This window comes from Polistes canadensis, unplaced genomic scaffold (genome assembly GCF_001313835.1).
Source record: "Polistes canadensis isolate GaletaPanama2010 unplaced genomic scaffold, ASM131383v1 scaffold_211, whole genome shotgun sequence".
NCBI lineage: Eukaryota > Metazoa > Arthropoda > Insecta > Hymenoptera > Vespidae > Polistes > Polistes canadensis.
In genome coordinates this window covers 76,989-99,427 of record NW_014569758.1, presented here as the reverse complement: position 1 = coordinate 99,427, position 22,439 = coordinate 76,989, and the positions used below count along the sequence as shown (strand labels likewise).

Genomic DNA, 22,439 nt, shown 5'->3' with positions numbered 1-22,439 from the left:
GACAATTAATACATACCTACCTACTATCGACGTTTTTTTTTTTTTTTACCTTTCCGAGATACTTGGAAACATTTTTAATTAGTAAAAATTATTTGACGAATTCGATAAAAAAGGAAGAGGGAAAGAATCAAGACATGTAATAATAGAAAAGTGGAAAAATTGAAAGAAGAAGAAGCCCGGCGAGAAGATATCGTGGTACAGGGTGCTCGGCGTGGCCGGCGTTTACGAACGGCCCTGAACTAGCGGCGGCGGTGGCGGCGGCAACGGCGGAGTAATTCGCACGCGTCGTGGGGGCCCTCAGCTGTTTCCCGCCAAAGATCGCCATTACAAAACGCGTTCGGCCGTTGTGTGTTAGCGTATCGCGCGCGTCCTCCGTCGTAGTGACTATTTCAATGGTGGAATATATCAGTGCATTGCCGCTACAGTTGTGATCGCTCGCTTCTTCGTATTTTATCATCGACGTTTCGACATTTTCCTTTTATCCGTTCAATTTCCTTCGCCAACATCAAGAACGTATAAAAAGACTGAGAGAAAGGGGGCTTCTAGGGAGAAAAAAAAGAGCGTATTCTTGTCTGTCGCGTATCACGCGTAGACATTAACGCGTAACAATTCGCCGCCGTGTCAAGGAGAGCGTGCGCGCGCGCGCGCGTTCTTTCTTTCCGGTCCGTAGTGGAGTGTGTCGTCGTGCGAGAGGAGGAAGAAGAAGAAGAAGAAGAGGAGGCGGAGGTCGAGGAGGTGGAGGAGGAGGAGGCGGAGGAGGAGGTGGCGGAGGTGGCGGTGGAGGAGGAGGAGGAAGAAGAAGAAGAGGCGGAAGCGACGTTTTCTCGCGTCTACCGCGACAACGGCGGCTGCTGCTGGGAGCTTGTTGAGTCGCGGACCGGGATTCTCGGTGCGCTTCAAGATATGTCAGTTTTTACTACTGACGATCGGATTTTGCTTGAAGAAATCGTCGAGGCGGATACCGAAGAACACGAGGTTGAACTCTGCGGGTGAGTGCAAACACTATTTTATTCAAGACATTCCTTTCTCGCTCTAATCGATGCAATATAGTTGTCTTTGGGGGGGGGGAACATTCTTCAGAGAGCGAAAGAGAAAGAAGGGACGCACACGTTGGCGCGCTTTCTTTCTCTCTCTCTCTCTCTCTCTCTCTCTTTCTAGTTACGTCCCAGCCCTTCCATCGGCTGTTCTTCTTTGCCGAACCTCTTAGCCAATCCGTCTTCCCCTCCTTTTTCCTTCTTTTCTCCCACTACCAGATCGCCGGTTCTCTCTTTCTCTCCTTCTGCCTCTGGACATATAATGCGTGACGCGTCTCTATCGCGAGAAGTTCCTGTAGTTTGTTTCTTTCTCCCTCTCCTCTCTTTCTTTTTCTTTCGTTATTCCGTTTGGCGGACGACAAGGTATCTTCGAACGACGCTTATCGGCTCCGTTCGCGATTGCCTTCTCTAGCAAAGCCAACAGTTTACCGTCCTCGATGACCAGCTGTTTGAAGCCGGCCGGCCGGCCGCGCCGGCCGGTGTTTTAACTTGCGACGTTCCTGCGACGTTCCTGCGACGTCTCTCTCTCTCGCTTGCGACCTATTAGCCTTCTCTTTCTTTCCTCCTTTCCTTCGCGGGCCCCTCCCTTCATTCTTTTTCCTCTCTTCCATCATATCTTGTCCTCTCCTTCTATTTTTTGTATTCGTCCCGTTTTTTATGTTTTACAAATTTCGAGTGAACGAGCGCACTCGTATACACTCACTGACGAGAAAGCGACGTGAATTTGTACGCCGGCCATGGGTTCACGCCCAAACAAGTATGGCGCGGACAGTCGACGGTCGATTGTTTTTCTTCTCTCTCTCGCTCGCTTCCTTTTTTTTCTTTCAGATTTCGATATACCTGTATACTTTATGAATTACGTTCACCTGATACGCGATTCACTTCTTTCTACGAATTAATTTTACAACCTGTTTCTTTTTTATACCTAGCCCCCCGCCCCAGGCCCCGTCTCCCGCCATTGATTCTATATTTAAATGTCCTTTGCGAACATGTAATTTGTTTCAACGTTGCTTTAATTTCTCCAACGTTTTTTCTTACTATCTTTAAATGCCCATTCTTTTACATCATTGCTAAGTTTGTGCGCGTGGGCGTTTTCTGTTTCAGTGAAAAGAAAATTTATTGCCGTTTTCCTTTTTTATTTTGTTCACTTTGCACAGGTCACGATAAATTTTGGTGACCAGACAAACTAGAATAGTCCCTTTTATCTCGTGGAAAAAGGAAAATAGAAGAGATAGCCAGCGGGCAACAGACGGAAGGATAGACGGAAGGATAGACGGAAGGATAGACGGAAGAATAGACAGAGATCAGCCGCCACCGCCGCGTTACGTAAAAGCCGCGTTTCTTACACAATAATCGACTTTTATAAATAACTCGAAGCACATATCGTGCATCAGCAGCTCGATTCCTTGTTTACATATGTTTGACATCGTCGCGCGATGCTCGTGGTCAGCGAAAGCGTTCTTGCGACAAAAGATGAATCATAAATGATCGCGTAACGTTTACGATGATAGCCATGAAAAATAACGCGAGAGAGCAAAAATATACTTCTATTCTTGTCTAAATCATTAAGAACATTCGCAAATACTTAGTAATTTAAGGCTTATTTTTCTTCCCTCTAGAAAGCCCCTACCCTACCCCTTACCCTAAACAAGTCGAAACGAATCCTCGTCCTGTTACACTTTAAAAGATAAAATAGTGTTGCAAATAAGGGGACTGGTAGGGAAGAACTTTTAACGAAATATGGTGTATGACAGTATCGAATATCGCACGCCATAATATTACATTTATTTTAGTATTATGCGTAATTAATAGAATCGATGCACGCATAAATATATCCTACTTGGTAAATCATCATTTCCCGAGAATCACGTAAAAGTTGCGTAATGAATGTACAACTATAATATAATCGATATTTTGTTCTTTTCGATATTGTGTAGGGGTGTCGACTTGTTAGTGGTTCGTACACGCATACGACGTATCGTCGCGTCGTTGCACCAGTCCGTTGCACCAGTCGTTGCATACGCCGTTGAACCCGCAGTTGCACCGCATTCATTTTGCACTTTTCCGGCCTCGTCTAGGAATGGGCTTAACACCTGTCGCAAATTCTGACGTAACTGCATAACACGTCGCTATCTCGTTACGGGACATATATTTTGTACAGAGTATTAAGCATGTTAGGGTCGTAGATATTTTGCTACGGCTGCAAAAACCAAGTATGTAGATTGCGAAAAAGTCTTATTTAATTATTTGGAAGAGGATTCGCGTGAAAAATACGAATGTGTAATTTGATTGTATAATTTTACCCCCAGACAACAATGATTTCTTTATTGACCTCTCACGCTCCATATATATATTGTCCTGCATTTCGAAGTCGAAGAGAACACCAGAGGAGGTTAACTAACTTTTAGGCGATTGCCCTATTATATGGAAATGGTGTAAGTAATGAAAGGGTTGAGGAAGAAGAAGAAAACGTAGAGAGACGTAGCACAAATGACTCGACGTGGCGCCTATCGGAAATTTCTAAATATATGCTCGGTCCTTCCCGATTTCTTCATCCTCATTCTTGAATCGCGTCGCGCGTTCCATCAGGGCCCCAGAACTGCTGCAATGCTGCAAGGGGCCCAACAAATTTTCCAATTATCCCTAATCGAAATTAGCAGTCGACAAAAATACATCGTTGCAGCTAATCGAGATATATCTGGGTATTATCAATCGTTATTGATAAAGAACGATTAGATCTAGATAGAGTAATCGAAAGTATACGGATAGGATTGTTTGTTAGAGTTTATTTGACATTTGCGCGAGAATGACCGGTCACGGAGGGAGACAGACACCCTGTATATGGTGCAAAGGTTCTTTTCGTTGTTTCGTTCGTCTAGAGCTACCGTAGACGACATCTCTCTCCCTCGCTTGCAGCTGATCGCTACGGTTGGAGATAGCGACGCTCGGGCACCGGTAACAACCAGCTGAGTGGCGCCAGCCATCAGCTGTTGGTGACTCACGCGAGCCCAGGGTAAGAGAAAGAGAGAGATAGTCAAACGTCGTATATCGTCAGCAACGATCCACGATTTACCACTACGAGCCACGATTCTCTCTTTCTCTATCTCTATATCGTCATGCATACATGTATATAAGTATGTCTCTTTGATTGTGACCGATTGCCTACCTATACGTACATAACTCTTGACACGCGCGTGTGTATATTAATAGCGAATGGAAGCTTGCCTTTACACATTTCTACGAGTTTCACTTTTTAGATACGGCTGCTACGCGAATCTAATCTATATTTTATTCATTCATATTTTAGAGTATTGTTTTTGGAATGTCTCGTTAAAAACTAATGGCTGGCCCATGGTGGTGCCCTACGTTGCACGTGTCGTTTCTTAATAAGTTTCAAATATTATATTATTGCATAATGTTCATTCTATATAACTCTGATTATTATAGCGTATACGTTTGATTGCAGTAGCATCGAGAAAGTGGAGGAGAGCTCGGTGACGAGTATAACGGCGGCCGTCGAGGCCACAGATAATCAGCAACAACGACAACAATCGAAGAGTAGCAACGCGGTAGCAGCAGGTCGTCGCCTAGGAGGAGGTGCTGTTGGTGGTGTCGGTTCTGGTGGTGTCGGTGGTATTGGTGTTGTTAGTGGTGCTGCTGGTGCTGGTGCTGGTGCTGGTGCTGGTGGTAGTGTTGGAGGTGGTGGAGGAGGAGGAGGAGGAGGACAAAACGTTGCTTTGAATGGTAATAACGTTGTTGGACGTGTCACGCCACGTAGCCACATGGAGCAGGAAAAGCGGATACGGCGAGAAATCGCCAATAGCAACGAGCGACGTCGCATGCAGAGCATCAACGCCGGTTTCCAATCTCTTAGGACGTTGCTGCCGCATCACGAGGGCGAGAAACTTTCCAAGGTAAGCGAATTCAATTGCTTTTCCCTTGCAAACTCTAATGCATTCGTCGAAATTTCAGGTACCCTTGTCTACAGTCAAACTCTATCAACAACGCCTCTATCTGAAAACTTTATTTTTTCGATGACCACAGTTTATAACGTAAACTAGATATTTTGATTCCATCAATATCGTATCGTTGATTAGACCGATTCAAGATCCAAGACAAGACTCTTCGGATGGTATCATTCATCGTATTAGAATCTTTTCATCTGATATAAAACAACGATCGGATCGATTTATTTATAGGGACGATATCTTGATTTTACCCTTTAGTTGTGCCCTTATGAGAATAATGTAATACTTCCTCCAATATGTTATCTGTGCTGGAGGAAGTCTCTATATCGATCAGTAATCTATACAATCTGTAACTTGTACTACTTAGCACCGAACGAGTTCTTCTATTCCTCTCTATCTTTAAAATATTTTTTTTATTATTTTTTTACACCCTCTAAGAGCCCCTTTTTCGCTTCGTTCGTTCGTTCGAATTGTATGCACATAACTCATCATTTCATTGAAACACTTTGTTTGGAGAGGAAGATACTGCATGAGAAGCAAGATCTCGAATAGCCTTCCACCGATCAATGGTGTTTCTATTTAAACAAAATATATACTTTCGTACACATAATGTTTGATAAGTATATCATCATCATCATCATCATCATCATCATCATCATCATCATCATTGTTATTGTTGTCGTTGTTTTTTTTTTGCCTCTGGTCACCTGTTATTTTTTTAATAAGCCACGTGTAATAGTAAAGAAGAGATCAAATGGTAGAATAAAAAAGATATGATGTTGCATTTGTTCAATTCATAATGCATTATTCATCTTAGAGACAATACAATACTTCGTTGCATATTTATGCTGTTGTTGGTTGAAGTTAAGGTTAAAGTTAAGGTTAAAGTTAAGGTTGAACGTGGTTGGTCATTTTATATATCATATATATTACATATTTTCTTGCATAAAATTATATTTCTCTTTGGTGGGAAAATGTAATTCTAGCGTGGGATCGGTTCCTTTTTCCTTGCTTTCGTTTTTTCGGCGTCAAGGTTTATACTTTTGTACGTACTCGTCGAAAGACCTTTGACGGGAGCGAAACGGCAGCGACGGCGGTGGTCGTTTCTCCAAGCGAGGAGGAGAAGAGAAGCGCGCCTCGACCCGACCCATTTTCCTTCCAGACAGAAATAAAACAAAAGTACGCCTTTCTTGTTTCACGACTACTTCTTCGTTGCTTTCAGTACTACCGAGAGTTCCACGTGTAACGCGGCGACAGTCTACTACGCGTACCTCACCTACTTACTTACCTATACTTATTGTGCTCAAATTAAAGTTACGAGCCAGTCTAAACTTTCCTATAACACCTTCTGAAAATCTCTACAAAGTACGATTCTTGCCGTAGGAACAAATGAAATCTTTTGTAATTTTACTTGAAAAAAAAGTATACATGGATAGGATGAAAAATTCTGAGTCCAATAAACGACGACGGGTTGACGAAATGTTTTCAGCCTAATGCGAGAAGGATGGGAGGGCTGTACGTAAGGAGATAAGACTTGGCTCGATTGTGTTGCATTGCTGGCTTCTTTTTTTTCTTTTTTAAGAGAGAGAGAGAGTAGCGTAGCGTAACACGCGCTCCCAGCTTTCGCGGCGCCAAGTTTCCTCACGTGCGGACTTAATGATACGCTGCTATATATACATACATCCGCATCAACTCTTAGAAACGAAGCGGAACGTGCCTTCTTCTCCTATTTTTGCCCTTTCTCACATTCTTGCCTTTCTTTTTTCCGAATTCCTCACTTGAAGGAATCCACTCGCACTTGGCAAGTCTCTACAGATTAAATCTTTCTATGATAAGATTCGTAATCACTATTGTCTTTATTTATATTTTTCTATCGACAAAAATGATATGTAAAAGTAATAGTATGATTTCTACGATAGGTATATACATGTTACAAGTTGCATGGGATTACAGGAGTATATATTTTATCGAAGTATCCGATTTGTTCCACTTTGCGCGAAAGCTTCCGCAAATTTTTAATGAATCGAACGCGTAGGATGAAAGAAGAAGAGAAGAGAGGAAGCTTAAATTTGGGTCATGGTCGTACGTACGTTCGCGAGTACACGTTCGTGCTTATCGCCTATTGCGTCTCTCTCTCTCTCTCTCTCTCTCTCTCTCTCTCTCTCTCTCTCTCTCTCTCCATATCTCTCTTCCTGTTAGCAATTATTAGATACGATCATCGCGCGGGCGTGACTTATAAATGTTGCTGGCTTCAAGTATTAATAGAAAGGGAATTTTCTTTTTTTATCTCATTTAAAAATGTGTACAAGTCTTTTACATATTCGTATAAGTAGAAGTATGTTGAAGAATGCAATATATTATAACAGTAGGAGGAATAGAAAATAACCTTTGGAATGTCGATTAGACTTTGAATACTTGGGAATAGAACGGAAGAAATGGCAATGATTCATCTTTTAACTGCTGATGCAGCGCTGAATGCGCTAGCGGTTGCAGAAATGGAAAAAGGGAAGTGTGCTAGGAAGGAAGAAAATCGAGTAATCTGAGTCAAAGGATGACGAAGGTTTCGGCGGCGGCTGTGGAAGCTCGCTGTCCTACCTCTTGTTGACCGATGCCGGTTGCAACTAACATAAGAGAAAGACACATAGTCAGTCAGCCACATAGCCAGACAGTGAGTGCTGCGCTATTTTGAGGCCTTAGTCGTCTACCAGCTCGATCTAACTTTACTTAATCCCAACCTCAACCTTACGCGACTTTACTCGAGTCTGCTTTCTCTCCGTCTTGCTCTTACACTATCTTTGTCTTCGCTTTGCTCGATGATACTGACGTAGCTATTGTGGTAAACTCGTCGTCTCTCCAAAGGGATCTCCATAGCATTCGTTCTATATCGTGGGTAGTTTCAATAGAGAAATTTCAAAGTCAGCTGATTCAATAAGTCGAGAAGCGTTCTCGCAATAAGAACTCGTGTGTGCGTGCACGCAATTTCGTGGGAAGCCCGTTTCAATCTACTACGACGGGTTATGCGCATCGATAGCGATCGGCCATTAGCACACAATTTCTCTCTCTTTCTCTTATTGTTAGTGCATTACGTACGTATTTACATATGTATCTCTCTTTCTCTCTCTTACATGCCGCATACATATGCACGCGTGTTCGTCGATGCGTAGCAGCCGAGGCCGTCAGTAGCGAGCCAGTCAACCAACCAACCCAGCTACGGCCTTTCGCCACTTTTATGAATGGATGCAGTTCGAGTGGGTGTGCATACTTGTGACTATTGCGCCTCCGCGATCGTCTCTCTTTTTCTTTTTTTTGCCTAAGTACGTGTGTGTGTGCGTGCGTACGTGCGAGCGCGCATGTTACTCATTGTCAGTGGCGGATTAATCCCGAGATCCCTAGATCTTAAGAGGTCTTTTTAATATCGTTTTGATATTAAAATGTACGTAGTTCTTCTGAAGTAGATCTATTCTATCATGCATATATAAGGAGGACGACGACGCATGTTACTCGCGCGGAAAATCGAGCAAAATTGTATTCATGAAAACGCCTCGAGATACTAGCTAGGATTATCTCTTCTGATTTATCGATTAATTTGTCTGCGCGCCTTATTTCTCAAAGTTTTATAAAGTAGCCAAAGAAATGATCTTCGTTCCTCCAAGCCATCGAGCAAATTTTCACAACAACCGATAATATAGTTTTATTAACGCATGTATTAAGACTAGTTTTGATCGGTGCCTATGATCGGGATCTGTCAAACTCTGGCAGTTTCTGGTTGACTTGAAGGAACCAAGCGAGCAACCGACTAGCCTGCTTCTCTGGCTGTTTGCCTGCTTGCTTTCCTGCGTGCCTGCTTGCTCGCTACCTCGATCAATATCGCCATGGTTACGAATGTGTACGATGTTGGAGGTGAAAGAAGAGGCGGTGTAGATGGTGGCGGCTGGCAGGCTGGCTAGCTAGCTTGGCGATATCAAAAGGGATGAGTAGGGAGGAGCTTGGAAAAGAAAAAAAAAGAGAGACGAGCAAAATGTATTTAGCATTAGCAAATATGTTATATGAAAAAAGATAGTAAAAAAGGGTACGTGTCCTGTGGTATATCGAATAATTATCCTCCTTCAACAACTTCTTACTATCAGAAATATTTTTCTCTCCCATTTCTTTTTGAAATAAGCATCATTTAAATGTAACTAATATACGCGTCGTAGTAGAGAAAATACGTATTCTACGTTATCGAAGCAACGATTCATAGCATTAGTTACGAATATTTAGAACGTTTTGGAATATTTGTAATATCTCGTGGTCAGGACTCGAGTCGTCTGCTGGTGCTGCAACTACTTGTGCCGTTTTCCTATCGTTCAACGACACCCCTTACTGGCGTTTAACATTTCTCTGCTATATTGTGTTCAGCAATACTAGAGAGAATTTCGTGAGGAACGACGAATTTCGACGGTCGGTCTGGAAATTGATCGAAACTATGAACGATATTGAGAGTTAATTAATGAATCGGTAATTATTCGTGCGAAAGGGAGAAAGAAAGAATGGGAAAATCGTGTCAGTGAGTCGTGATACGAGTCGACGACCTGTTCTTTCGGAGACGAAGCGGCGTAGTACGCATCGCAAGTATGTTGCGTAGTCGCGACTTTGTACACGGCATGCGCTAGTTTTAACCCCCACTTTTATCTCGAGTAGTAGTACAAGCGGACCGGATGACGCCCGATACCACCACCAGTTGTTCTCAAATTTCCCTTCGAGGCCCTTACCTTCCTATACCATTATTCATATTACGTATTACCATATTATATATTTTCGACTTTCAACGAGATAGCGTTATTTTTCTACTGTAGCAATTAGAAGGTATTCCTAATAATTGTCCTTTATCGTTGTTCGATAATAACACAATTGCATAGGGAGAACCGCTGATCGACGCTTATAATCCCCACTCGATTCGAGTAAAGTCCACGTACGTGTAAGCGCGCGCGTGCGCAAGGCAGACCGAGCACACTTTCTCGTTAATGAAAATTTGACTCCACTCTGCATTTCCCTCGTTGTCTTGTAGCCTTCTGTCCTCGTCCTACTATGTGCCTACCCAGCGACGTTTTAATTGGATCGCCATCTTTTTAATTGGATTCGAAATGAATGGTTCCTTCGCGTCGAGTGCTTCGTATACCTTAAAGGGTAAACAATTTTCCCAAAAACGTTCTTTAAGCTCTTCCAAGAAGTTTCATAGATGATACAACTGTCGAAATGCTCATTTTAGGTATCCTTGATCATGGCCACGGCTTACGACCGATTCAAATTTCATCATTTATACATTGTCTATCGAAATTTTGTTAAAAGTAGTGTAAAGAGTAGTTGAGAGTAATAAACTAGTCGTTAGATTAGGCAAAGCCGGTTAGCCAGCGTAAACGTCAAGAATTGCGTAAGCAAGCTCCTCTCGGCTGGTCAGCCACCTTAAGCCTCCCTATTACGCCATACAACGTGGTGTGGTGGTGGACCCTCTGCCGCCGCAAGCTGATCTATTACGTCAGTTCTATATCATCCATTAGTCATTTACTTTATTTAACATATATTCTATAATTGGATTATAGATAAATTATTATCATTTCGTCCTTCGCTAAAGATTTCAGCGGTTTCAGTTTTATCCTTAATTGGAATAGGAGAGCACGCACCTCAGTAGGAGGGGAGGGCCCTGCGAAGGGTCCCGCGAAGGACCCCGCATACTTGCGAATGCGCAAATAGTAGGTACACGCGTACGTAGCCGTACCCTCGCCATCGATCATAATTAAGTATGTAGTATTAGCACGAACACGTTTTACGTCTAAAGACAATTATAATCAACTGCGACCCGTAATTACGATGTCGTTAACGTTCTGTCCGATTATTAATGCAATTATTATTAATGACGTTTGCGAGATATTGCTTAATCATTTTTTCCCAACCTTTTGCCGTCGTATAGATTATATAAATCAACATATATCCTCGTCTTTTTCGCTTGTTTCACTTATCTTTGTTTATTTTTGAGAAGGAAGAAAGGCACAGAACGAGAGGGAGAGAGAGCCTATAGGGAAAGAAGCATATTCGAGTTTCTCATGGTTAAGGATAGTTTATAAAATAAAAAAGAAAAATAGAGGAGATCGTATAGCAGGCCAAGTACGTTATTTTCAGGCGATCTGTTATCGAGTTTCACTCCGATATATTATATTTCAAACGGTCGAAAGGCAAAGTCTCTTTCAGACACTTCACGGGAAGGATTTCAATAGATCTCTCATATTTGCGCATTTGCGCGTAAACGACGTCTTCTTTTATAATATTCATTGTCTAATTTATGAAAAACACGAAAAAACTCGAAAAAGCTCGCCGGAGGCCAATTTATAAACGACATGGCTACTCGTCGAAGGCTAATAGAAATGGAAATGAAATAACTTTGTTAGATTATTTGAATGAGAAACAATTAGATATGCGAGACGAATGTTTTTTTTACAGGAAGCAAAGAGTTAGGAGCGACGTATAAACGAATAACGCGCGCTCTTCGTACTCGTAACTTTGACTTTAACCCTTTCCCTCGCTGCTGGCCATCATCCAATATCGCGAGGAGCCACCGTGCAATTTCTATTATGGCCATGTACCAGATGAATACTCCCCCACCAACGGGGCGGGCGACGACGATAAACTACCGGAAGTCGAGGAAATCAAATTCGTATGGAGGGGGGGGGGAGGGATATTACGTTGACAAAAATCTTCTTCACCAAAATCTCATCCGAGATGTGTTGTCTTTTTTCGTCCACGTATACACGTCCCCTTCGTACATTCAATGCAATATTATTTTTAGCATCGTCGCATGACGTAGGTATGCAGAAGGCTATAACAAAGTCATTTTCTATTTTATTCTCTCTCACACATACACACACACGTTCAAGCGACGAGGATCCAACGTGGCATTCGAAGAGTGGAACGTTGCGCGGGTCATGCTCGCGCGAGCAATCCAACTCCCTTCTCTCTTTTCCTTTGCGTAACGTAAACTCACCTTATAGTCGTGCTAGAGGATTGTGCGCATATGTGTAGACATAGTTACGCACATACGTAGTATATGCTAAAGCTTTCTTCGTGCTTTATTATCGAGGTACAAGAGGAACTCTTAACTTTCTTCCCAACAATGCAACGGGAAAAAAAGTTTCATTACTTTTTCAATCTACGCAAAGAGTCTATGTAAATTGCACGCGCGACGAGGTTAGATGGAATGCGAACAAGGTAAACCTCGTTCGTCAAACGATCGGAAAGGGGAAAATTCTTTTTCCTCGAAATATTTTTCAACTCTAGGGGGTGGGGGGATGTTCGGCAATCGATCTTGCCTTGCTTGGCGAGTGTTCCTCGAGAAATGCAAAACAAAATTTGAATTATGCTTGCAAATCGAGCTTTTCCACTGCTGTATATACAAGTTTGACGGCAACTTACAGTATTCATAATTTTACCTCGAACGCGATGACAAAAGACGAGTTATACATTTGTGAATAAATTTTGGTAAAATATATAGATCTCGTAATGGTGGTGGCCATCGATGATGGTGAAATCCGTGCGCGCTTCGCGGTCCGTCTGCCTGCGTCGTATGCTGCGAATATCTGCATAGATAGGTGGTGCATGCTCGCGTGAAGGAAACAGAGTCAGTGTCTGTCGGTACCAGGCAAGTCGACGAGTATCTCGTCTCCTTTCTTTTTTTCTCGTTCGATCCAAGTACGACGACGACGACGACGACGACGACGACGACGACGACGACGATGTGACGGTACGCGTCACAGGAAGCAGAAAGAACAGTCGCCTGACCGCGATGCATTTTATTTTCATATATAAAAAGAATCTTTTATGCCTTTTTATGTCATTAGACAATTAAAAGATATAATCATCGAATGGCTAATGCAACATAAGGAACAATTTAAAAGTAGTCCTGGATGGATGCGTTCGTCGGTGGGCGAGGTCCGTTAATGTGCCGCCTTTAACAAATGCGCTCCCTGCTCTATCGGTGAATGGACTTTTCGCGCGGTCGCATAAGTTGAAAGCGTGAAAGCAAAGTTCTACTACCTAGCGCCGCGTCGCGTCAATGTGCAATAGTACGCCTAGGCGGAAGGGCACAACGAGTGCAACGAATTCCTAGCGTCGCTGCGCAGTGGTTTTCAAACCCGATCCAAACATTTACACAACAGAGTTGTAACGTCATTTATCTTACAACGCGAGCAAACTCTGACGCATCCTCCTTGCGTTGGAGGACACTTTGAAAACCACTGTACTAGAGACAATGACTCCCGTAGGAGAGGAGTTGCTATCTTCGTCTGGCTCAACTTCCGGTCGGCGGTAGACAAGTACGCGCACACAACGTATCGTAGTGCCAGCTTCCTGTCTCTCGCGGAGATCAAAATGGCCGCACCGCGTCCTCGGCGGATCCGCCATTACCTAGGCTCCCGCCCCCGCTTCTGCCCCCGCCCCCGCCCCCGCCCCCTCACTCGCCCTCGCCTTCGCCTTCGCGTTACGCGCGCTTTTCCGGAACAAGATAGACTTCGTTGCGGAGTGAACATTTTTTCCAACATAAATCATATACCACCCTTCTTCTTGCCCTATTCTCTTTTAGTGCCATGTTTGAAATAATAGTTAGAAATGTTCTCTCTTCCTCCGTTAGTGCATAAAATGACTTTGCGCTATAGAATCGAGTATGCAACTGGAAGGATAATTTGTAGAGAGTGTTGTATAGAGAATTTGTCGGTTTTGAATAGAAGCGCGCGATCGACGAAGCCCCTTGCGACCTATCATCTCTGGAAAGGGCGGAAAAGCAGCAGAGGAGGAAAAGGTTCACAGGATCACTCGCAGGGAGTAGCAGCTGACGGTGCGCGTGACGTCATCGTTTGCGTGGTGGTTCTTTGGGAATAAAGGGAGCCCTCGTCGATCGATATTATTCCACTCGCCCGGGCGACGCGACGCCCCTTACTACATTACTACTCCCTACTACTCCTCCTCCTCCTCCTCCTACTTCTACTATTACTCCTACTATTACTACTACTACTACTATTACTACGCGACTGCAGCGCCTTCGCCAGGTGCTCTCTCATTTCGTACTCTCCCTACCAAAGTGCCACATGAGCTGGGCGTGACGTCACACTTTTACTGTTTTACCGCGGAAACTCGATTTTACATTCTCGAGAGAATGTGTGCATGATTTTTCTTTAATTTAGTAGCGTGGCCTATTAGGAGATATATTCTCCGATCTCGAATGCATCACTTCTGACACAGCTCCGATATGTAACAACGCCAATTGTATTCTCTATTCCAATTTCTTCTATCGAAAATTTGGGTGGTCCCTCTTTATTCTCTTCCCAAGCCAAGCCACCATCTACGTATCTCGCAGAATGCATCGAGTCAAGTATGTTAGGAAGAGATAGAGAGCGAGCGAGCTATTTGAATGAAAATGTGTCTTTTGAACGTTTTCGACTGGAGCTCTTATAGTCCATTCGAGTCAACTGGCTGACAGGGCGTTGCCCCGTATCGACGACGGCGACGATCACAACCATTCATTAGAGAAACTCTTGCCAAAGAAGCAAGATCTGTGTGTGCGCGTACTCCTCCTCCCACTCGGGAGAATTACAAGCACCTACTACTATCACCTTTTATAGTACTATCGATGCTACCCGCCCACCCCACCTTCCAGCTTTTACTACTGCTCCTCCCCCTACTACGTCTGCAGAGTACCATTCCACGAGAGGAACGTACTTCTCCCGTCCGTCGCCCACTCTTCTCTCGTTATCGACGAATCTTCGAATGCAACGCCACCCATCCTACCCTCAAGCTTTCTAAACTTTTGTCAACTCCTAAATAGAGTATTCCAATTAGACTGATTTATTTCATTTAACCTTTTTGCATTAGAGACGATTTTATAAAACAATCACCAAGATGCATCCTCGGTTTGTCGGGGACCACCCCCGATTATGTTTCCATACAATTTCGATTCGCGAGTTTATTCTTACTCGCGACGAGAGAGATAGATCGAAATGTGTTCTCTACTATAAAAGTTGAAATATATTCAGTTGAAAGTATATTAAGAGTTTATCTATGTCTTTCCATACTTAACTACTTAATAGAAGAAAAACAAAGAATCTCCTTCTTTCAATTTTGATCTTGGTTGGCGTGCCTTTCGAGGGCGAGGCCGACGACATTTCCTCTCTCTTTTCCTCTCTCTTTTCCTCTCTCTTTTCCCCGTATTCGCATTACTATTCTATGACTAGTTGCGTTTCGTTTCAAACATCCTGACTATTTTCTGCTCGTTCCAGTTATAATAGAAGAAGTCATTTGATTGGAAAAGATCCATTGTCTGGTCGTAAGGTCTCTTGGATAATTTTTCGAATAAGAAAAAAGCATTATTTGCATATAAATAATGGAAAAGGAAAGTTTGTTTTTTGTTTTCGCAAGAGCATAATTCTACCGCAAAGTGGTAGTTTCTGGTTGGTAGTTTTTCGATCCAAGTACAAATTCCAAGTTGGCACGCTTTCGTTTGCCACTAGGGCGCGGCACGATGTTGCGAGCAACCCTGGAATTTTCGTGCCTGGAGAACATTGATCGCATCGAGCTCGAATTACATCGTCCAACAAAAATACATTCCTTTTCTCGGGCAATCGCATTTGCTTTTTTTCTTCGGTAGTACCTCGAGAAACTGTCTTCCGATTCGTCCAAGTAGCTGATTTTTCTCGTCATTTTGTTCAATTTGTTTGAAAACATATACGGTAGGATGTTTTGGAAATAGCAATGGAGCTCGGTTTGCGAACACAATTCGTTCCACAAATGTCGAGATCCCGGCCGGATCGGATATTTAAGTTGGTTTTTTCTTTAGAAGAAAGTGACCGAATGCAAGAGTCCACTTTGTTCGTACGTTTTTGAAATTCGGAAGTGGTTCTAGTGGCGGAAGAGGAGGTTCTAGGCATCGTCGCGCATTGCTGGCTCTCGCATTGCTGGCTCTCGCATTGCTGGTTCTCTCGCTGTCCTTGTCCGAGAGGAGGCAAGGTCAGGGTCGTTGACGAGTCCACTGACTCTGCTTCGCCGAGAAACGACGAGCACGTTCTCCAGCTCCGTTGTCCTTGTCCTTCTCTTTCCCATCTCGATTTCCCATCCACAAGACTTATTATTTCATAGTATAGAAAGTTCAAATTCAATGAACTTTTAATAAATGAGATGAAATAAAACTGGAGCGCGGCGAGCCTACCGATAAGAAAATTCCAGTCGGGGATAGAATTCGAGTTCGGTTTCTTCCTCGAAATGCGTCTTGTCGGCTCTTGTAGGCGACGCGCGCCTAGATAAGCTAAAGAAAACTAAGGAAATTAAGCAATAACGGTTGGTTCGTCTACGAGACAGACGCCTTTCTTCTATTACGTCTCGCGACGACGACGCGTAATCGAATCCGATTGGTTGCTCGACGAAATACCATTACACGTTTTTTCCAAGTACAAATTCTATCGAGATAATAATTCCTTTATCTTAGAAAGTCGACGTCTCTCCGATAATAGCGTGCAATTCGACGCCAACTGCATATGATTCGCGGTGGTTCGCGATCACGGCCAAGGTCCCGAGGTCTACGCGCTTTTATTGTCTTTGTCGTTATTAAACATATTGTCATACGAAGACTGGCTGGGCAAAATTATGCAATTTCAATCGTCGAAGGCTTTGAACAAATTTGACAAAACTTAACAGATCCACAATTCCTTGGGTTTCTACGAGTTTTCGTCCTATTTACTTCGTTAAGAAGAGATGCTCTGCGGAATTTTCTCGACATATTACCGCAACATTGCGGTTTTCTCTCGAATGCCGCATCATCGCCGTTAGGCTTTTTCTAATTTACGCTCCGCTTATATCTTTCTGACCGAATAATTGTCCCCTACAAATTGCATTGTGTATCATATTTATATTCTAAAATACTTAGCACAAGTTTTTAAGAAGTTTTAACGAGCATTGCAAAAGTATTCTTGCGAAAAAGAAGATGGAACGAAGAACGCTACGCTCGAGTTTATGGATAATTACCAAGTCACGGTGTTATGCGAAAATGACAGGTTTACGAGCTCCTTTTTGGAGGAATTCTAAAATTCGAAATTTTATTTGTTTCCTATGTGTCTGCATTTTCCTTCGCGAATTTTTCTCTCGTCGTAATCGGGCGGTAATTACACGACAATAACTCATAGATTTTTCTTAAATACTTAATGTATTTTTCTAGAGATACTCCTTTTCTTACGAATATACATATTAAATCACCTATTATTTGTTATTTGATATGAAAAGATGGCGTTAAGTAATAGCGTTACGGGAGAAAGAAAGAATTTTGATGAGAATAAGGAGGAGGTATCGCGTTAGCCGTACGTAGAAGAAAATCTTGTTCTCTTCGTCTTGCACGTCGTGTCCGGTCTTTGGAATGCCGCCGCCGCCGCCGCCATCGCTTGCGCAACAAGAAGAAGGCGAGCGTCGCTCTCCGAGAACCCGACACGAAATGATCTTGCTGGGAGAGTAGTTTCTCTTCCAAAAGAACAAAAAACAGAAAGAGAGTGCTGTCTCCATTTTGTTATACACATTTTATCCCAACTGTATCACGAGGTAGAAATATTTGTTGGGGATAAAAGTATCAAGCGCAAACCTATTTTTCTTCGTGCCCAAATTTTTGTTTTTCACAGTTTTCCTCGTCGGTCCTGCCCAAGATCGGATTTCGCAGAAAGCAGCGCGGGACGACCTTGGCCCGTTTGCGGAACGGTGCTAACGAGATTTCGGCACGTGCGTCGTAACTCTGATCGAGCAGAGTATATTTGGCACATTTATACATCCCGATATCCTCGGGATATATTCGCTAAATCTGATGTTTTTTTCTTATTTTCTGTTCTTCCTTCGAAACGAGGCCCCCCTCCGCTTCCTTTCTACAATCTAATGCCGTAGAAAGTGGTTTTTAGTTTTCTTTGAAATATAGATTCTCAATCCGGTCCCACGGTTTACAAATTCTATGCCGCGAATATGTACGCGAGAATGTACATCGAATCTTAGCGAAATTTATAAAAGTTATAACTTAGCATCGGTATCGACATCTGGCTCTCGTTAACCACCTGTCGGCAGGTGCTAGCCGTGCACCCTTTCTCCATTACCATCTTCCTACCATTCGGTGTCAACTGGCCCTTTTCGTTTTCGACCCTTTAGCCATTTTCATCGATTCGTCGCTAGGTTCGATTTAACTCTACGCCAGAGGCTATCGTCTGGGGAAACCCTTGAAGCGTCTTCCACGTAAACAGGAAGAGTCCCTTCCTGTCTCCCTTCCTGTCTCCCTTCCTGTCTCCCTTCTTTCCTATCCACGTACTCCGGTACAGGTTGTAAATAGTGCGTAAGAAACACCTGTACCTTGGTATATACTACGTTACTACGTACACGTGTCTTTTTACGTTCGATTCATCGCCAATGGCGGTCACGTAGCGTCCTCTCCCTTCCAATGAAATTTGACTACAGAGATAAATTTGGTTAATGAAATGGTATATAATAAAACTATAGACATTGCATTGCATTGCGGTATATGAGGATTCGGAGAGTTTGCCAATTAGATTTTTCCAAGTAATTCTGCGCGAAAATAATTATTACATATTTCTTTTTTGATTTTTCGTCATTTCTTTTTTTACAGGCAGCGATACTTCAACAGACTGCCGAATATATCTACCAATTAGAGCAAGAGAAAACACAATTGTTGTCGCAAAACTGTCAATTGAAGCGACTGGTGAATCAACACGAAGGTGGTGATTTACCTATAAAGAAGCGTAAACCTGATAATCAAGGTAAGTTATTCTATTTAGAGTTAGTTCCAAGTTGGAAAATATTTAAACGTACGTTATGTTTCAGGAGTTGTTGTAAGTTTACCGGTGCACGTAAGCGAGAGCGGCGACGAAGGATTGGGCAGTATGTCCCCGGAGCCTCTTTCCGTAATTACGGTGACAACGGAGGGCCATTCCGTGGTTAGCAGCAGCGAGGTCGTCGAACTTAGACGACAGTTGGAGAGAGAACGTCACGCAAGACTGCATTTGGAGAAGCAGATGAGAGCCATTCAGAGTCAGCTGTATCCGGAAAGATTCCGAGATAATCAGCTGATAGCGTATCAACCTCACGAGGTAATAATAAGGCCTTCGCGCTGAAGGCGGCCGGCCCGGTGTGCTGCCAGCCACCCCCACCGTTTCACCTTAATAATAATCTTTCTATTTTGTATTCAGGTAATCGAACATACGGACAACGTCATGAATCAAGAAACCGAAGAAGCTGTTGCAGCATTGCAAGTGGTATCGGTTATGTCATTACCCGCGGTGGGCTCGACTCAAACGGTAGAAACGTCGAGTCCCGAACCGAGCTCGCCTCCGTTGTCTCCTCAACCCGGTGACTTGGTACCAAGCGACGAACTGATAAAAGAAGGGGAATCCAGACCGAGCAGTCCGAAAATCGTCGCTTTCGCTCCGAATTCCGTGTTCGCGAGTTTGGAGGAACAAACCACTGTTGATTCTTTTTCCTCCTCGAGTCGTGTCACTTATGGCTCATCGAATGCTGATTTTAAAAGTGCTTCGCCGCAATATATCACGAGCAGTCCGACCAGACCTTTCTCGCCTCCCGCGGAACCGCAACGATTGCCAAGCGTCCTCGAGGCTGCGATGAAGGCAGAACCCAAAGTCGAAGTCGAAAGGTAATCAATTGGAAAACAATCCCCGAGACAAATCATTAAATCGTATTTTTCATTGCAAATAACTTTGTTTTCTTCGTAGATTACCATCGCCGTCTAACTCGTTGGACGATGGCACCCCACAAGCGAGGCTCTATCTCGCCAATACGTCCCGACAAAATCTCGAAACGATCGTCGAGGCAATTCGCCATCTCGAAGGTGACCATCTTTTTAGCGACGAACCATTGGCATTGACGAACGAGCCATTGGCATTGACGAACAAGTCTACGATGAAGAAGAACCCGTCGAACGTCAAGTGTTCCTCTACGAATTCGACTTCGACGTCGAGTTTACAATTAACGGGCAAAGAACAAAGTAGTTCGACGATACCGTCGGCAAGTCAAAATTCGTTAAACGCAACGACGGCATGTTCGACGTCGTCGTCGACAACGACGACAACTACTACTACTACCTCTGCTGCTACTACTACGGTTACGACGACGAAACATCAGCAGCAACGACTTCTTCACGCTACCGACGTCAACAACTTCCTTCAGTTCCAAGCTCAACAACAGGCCCAACAACGGCCCGGCGTTATTGTTGTGAAACACTCGTGATCCACCCTACTCGCGCGTTCTACCGTGCACTGAACGAAACTGATACACGTTCCATCGAGATGAATTTATTATTACCTTCGAACGCGACGCGAGCCTATCCTCGAAAATAGACCTTTTTCCTTTACTTTCTCGCGTTTTAATAAGGACGCGTGCTTCGTCACCGGATTTAACTTTATTATTATTATTATTATTATTATTCATTTATTCATATTCATATTAATTAATGACCGTATTCATATTCATTCTATTAATATTATTACTATTAATTAATAATGTGGTCGCGACGAAGGACTTCATCGTAGTACGTAGTCCTACATAATTGGACGCTAACGAACGTACGTATGTTCCTAAGAATGAGGTTCGTAGTATGCCATCGTCTCGACGATAAATTCAAGATTCGTTTTTTGATAATATTACAACAGGGCCAGATCGAGCAAAGATCGAAGAAGAAATCCTCGTCGTTGAATCGTCTCTCTTCTCTTCTCTTCTCTTCTCTTCTCTTCTCTTTTTATTTGTTTTTTTTTCTCTCTCTATTTGTTCATACTCTAAAATATACTTTGTTCTATCCTCGTTTCTACGTCGTCCGAATCTCGAAGGATCCTTAAAAATATCCTTCCCGTGATTACCGTTAACCCTCTTCCTTGTTTCTTAGTAATAGAACGAGCGGATGTTGCGTCTGCTTACTTGTCTACGTGCGCAGGCAGAAAAGAGAGAGGGCTAGTGCGGGGAAGAAAAGGACACACGAGGATTTCGTTTTTTTTTTTCTTTTTTAGATTTAAGACGAGTATCTATTTGCAGCAGTGTCTCTAGTTAAGTAAGGACTCGTACCGTCTATTTATATGATATATACGGGGTGTATATAAATTTTCTATGAAGTTTCTTACGGGCTTATAGAAATCGTTTGACCGAGAGAAAAGAAGAAAATTGATATAGCTTTAGAATTGATCATTCGATCGACGACGAGTATTTTCCTTTAAGCGAATACTTTATATTCTATCTATGAGTTTATCGATTACTTATTGTGTCATTTTTTTATTTGTGTTATATATTGACAAATGATATATATTTAAAGTAAATTTAACAAACACGCGTACACTTATTGAAATTAAACTTGTAGAATTTCAATTGGTTCTCGATAATTCTTTCCTTTAGCGGAAAAACCATGAAAATAAAAAAGGATAAGAAAATTTATAATTAATTACAGTAAATTAATTGTTACATTACTGTTTTATATATATAATATCGAAAGTTTTCATATATTAAACTTACAATTATTATTATTATTATCACCACCATCAGCATCATCATCATCATCATAACTATTACTATCATTATTATTATTATTATTCTCTGCGCTGTATATTTATTCTAATCTAAAGAATTGTTTCTTTAAAAAATCGATTAATTATATGTACTTACGTCCGAAGATGAAAAGTTCTCGATAAATATATTCAGTTTGTTAGTTCATAAGTTGACTTTTTTACGATAATAATACTTACTCTTCGCGAGACGGTACAGTTTTTTGTATACATACAAAGTTAATTCTTTTTAAAATGTGCACGCATTCGTTTATAGTTCATAGTTGATCGAAGGTAAGGAAAAAGCGTGCAAGTTAACACGTATCTAAATATCTACTTGTTATTACAAAAGAAAATTGACTATTGTTGAATATCGAATTCATTTCCGGGCGTACGTTCATCGAAAAAAATAATCATCAATTCTATTAGCCCGTATAAAGAAGAGCTCGTGACTGTTTTAATGAATACACACCTCGTATACTGTCCGTATATAATACATACGTATTTGCGTTCTTTTTCTATGGTATACCTGCGAATACAAGAAGAAGAAAAAATAGATAACGCATTCGTACGAATAGGCGTATATTTCTAATTTCTTTTTCTCGATATTTATATGATTACTATAGTGAGAGAAAGAGGGAAGAATGCATTTGCGTGTGTGCGTCTGTGTGTGCGTCTGCTGCGTGTAAGAGAGAAAACGAAAAATAATTACTAAAATAATGATTTAAACAAGACGACAAATAGAGAATCAAAATATGCACTCTCGTAAGTTTTTAACATCCGATAAGATTTGTACCAATTAATAAGAGACATACGCATTCTCCTTCCCTGGAAAAAAAAGTCTA

The 22,439-nt window shown here is 42.4% G+C and overlaps 2 protein-coding genes across 4 annotated transcripts in view; one reads left to right on the top strand and one right to left on the bottom strand.

The window, feature by feature from the left end:
- Positions 1–22,439, bottom strand: part of LOC106790050 (serine hydrolase-like protein) — a 40,317-nt gene that overhangs the window by 10,673 nt on the left and 7,205 nt on the right. The gene's annotated exons all lie outside the window — the stretch shown is intronic.
- LOC106790049 (uncharacterized protein YMR317W) lies at positions 102–21,467 on the top strand. 2 transcript variants are annotated; one of them, XM_014754701.1, is made up of 6 exons: positions 102–989; positions 4,504–4,948; positions 18,663–18,813; positions 18,878–19,143; positions 19,243–19,703; positions 19,783–21,467. In XM_014754701.1, exons 1-6 carry the CDS (start codon positions 904–906, stop codon positions 20,294–20,296), a joined length of 1,923 nt encoding a protein of 640 aa, XP_014610187.1. In that variant the 5' UTR covers positions 102–903; the 3' UTR covers positions 20,297–21,467. The 2 variants fall into 2 exon arrangements, with proteins under 2 accessions (XP_014610187.1, XP_014610186.1); XM_014754700.1 differs by having other exon boundaries at positions 4,501–4,948.

Bases quoted from the DNA above. Each gene is read 5' to 3' on its own strand.
- LOC106790049 (XM_014754700.1), top strand. From the start codon at position 904: ATGTCAGTTTTTACTACTGACGATCGGATTTTGCTTGAAGAAATCGTC. The intron at 990-4,500 runs GTGAGTGCAAAC...GTTTGATTGCAG, and splicing joins CACGAGGTTGAACTCTGCGG to TAGCATCGAGAAAGTGGAGG. The intron at 19,144-19,242 runs GTAATAATAAGG...TTTTGTATTCAG, and splicing joins TAGCGTATCAACCTCACGAG to GTAATCGAACATACGGACAA.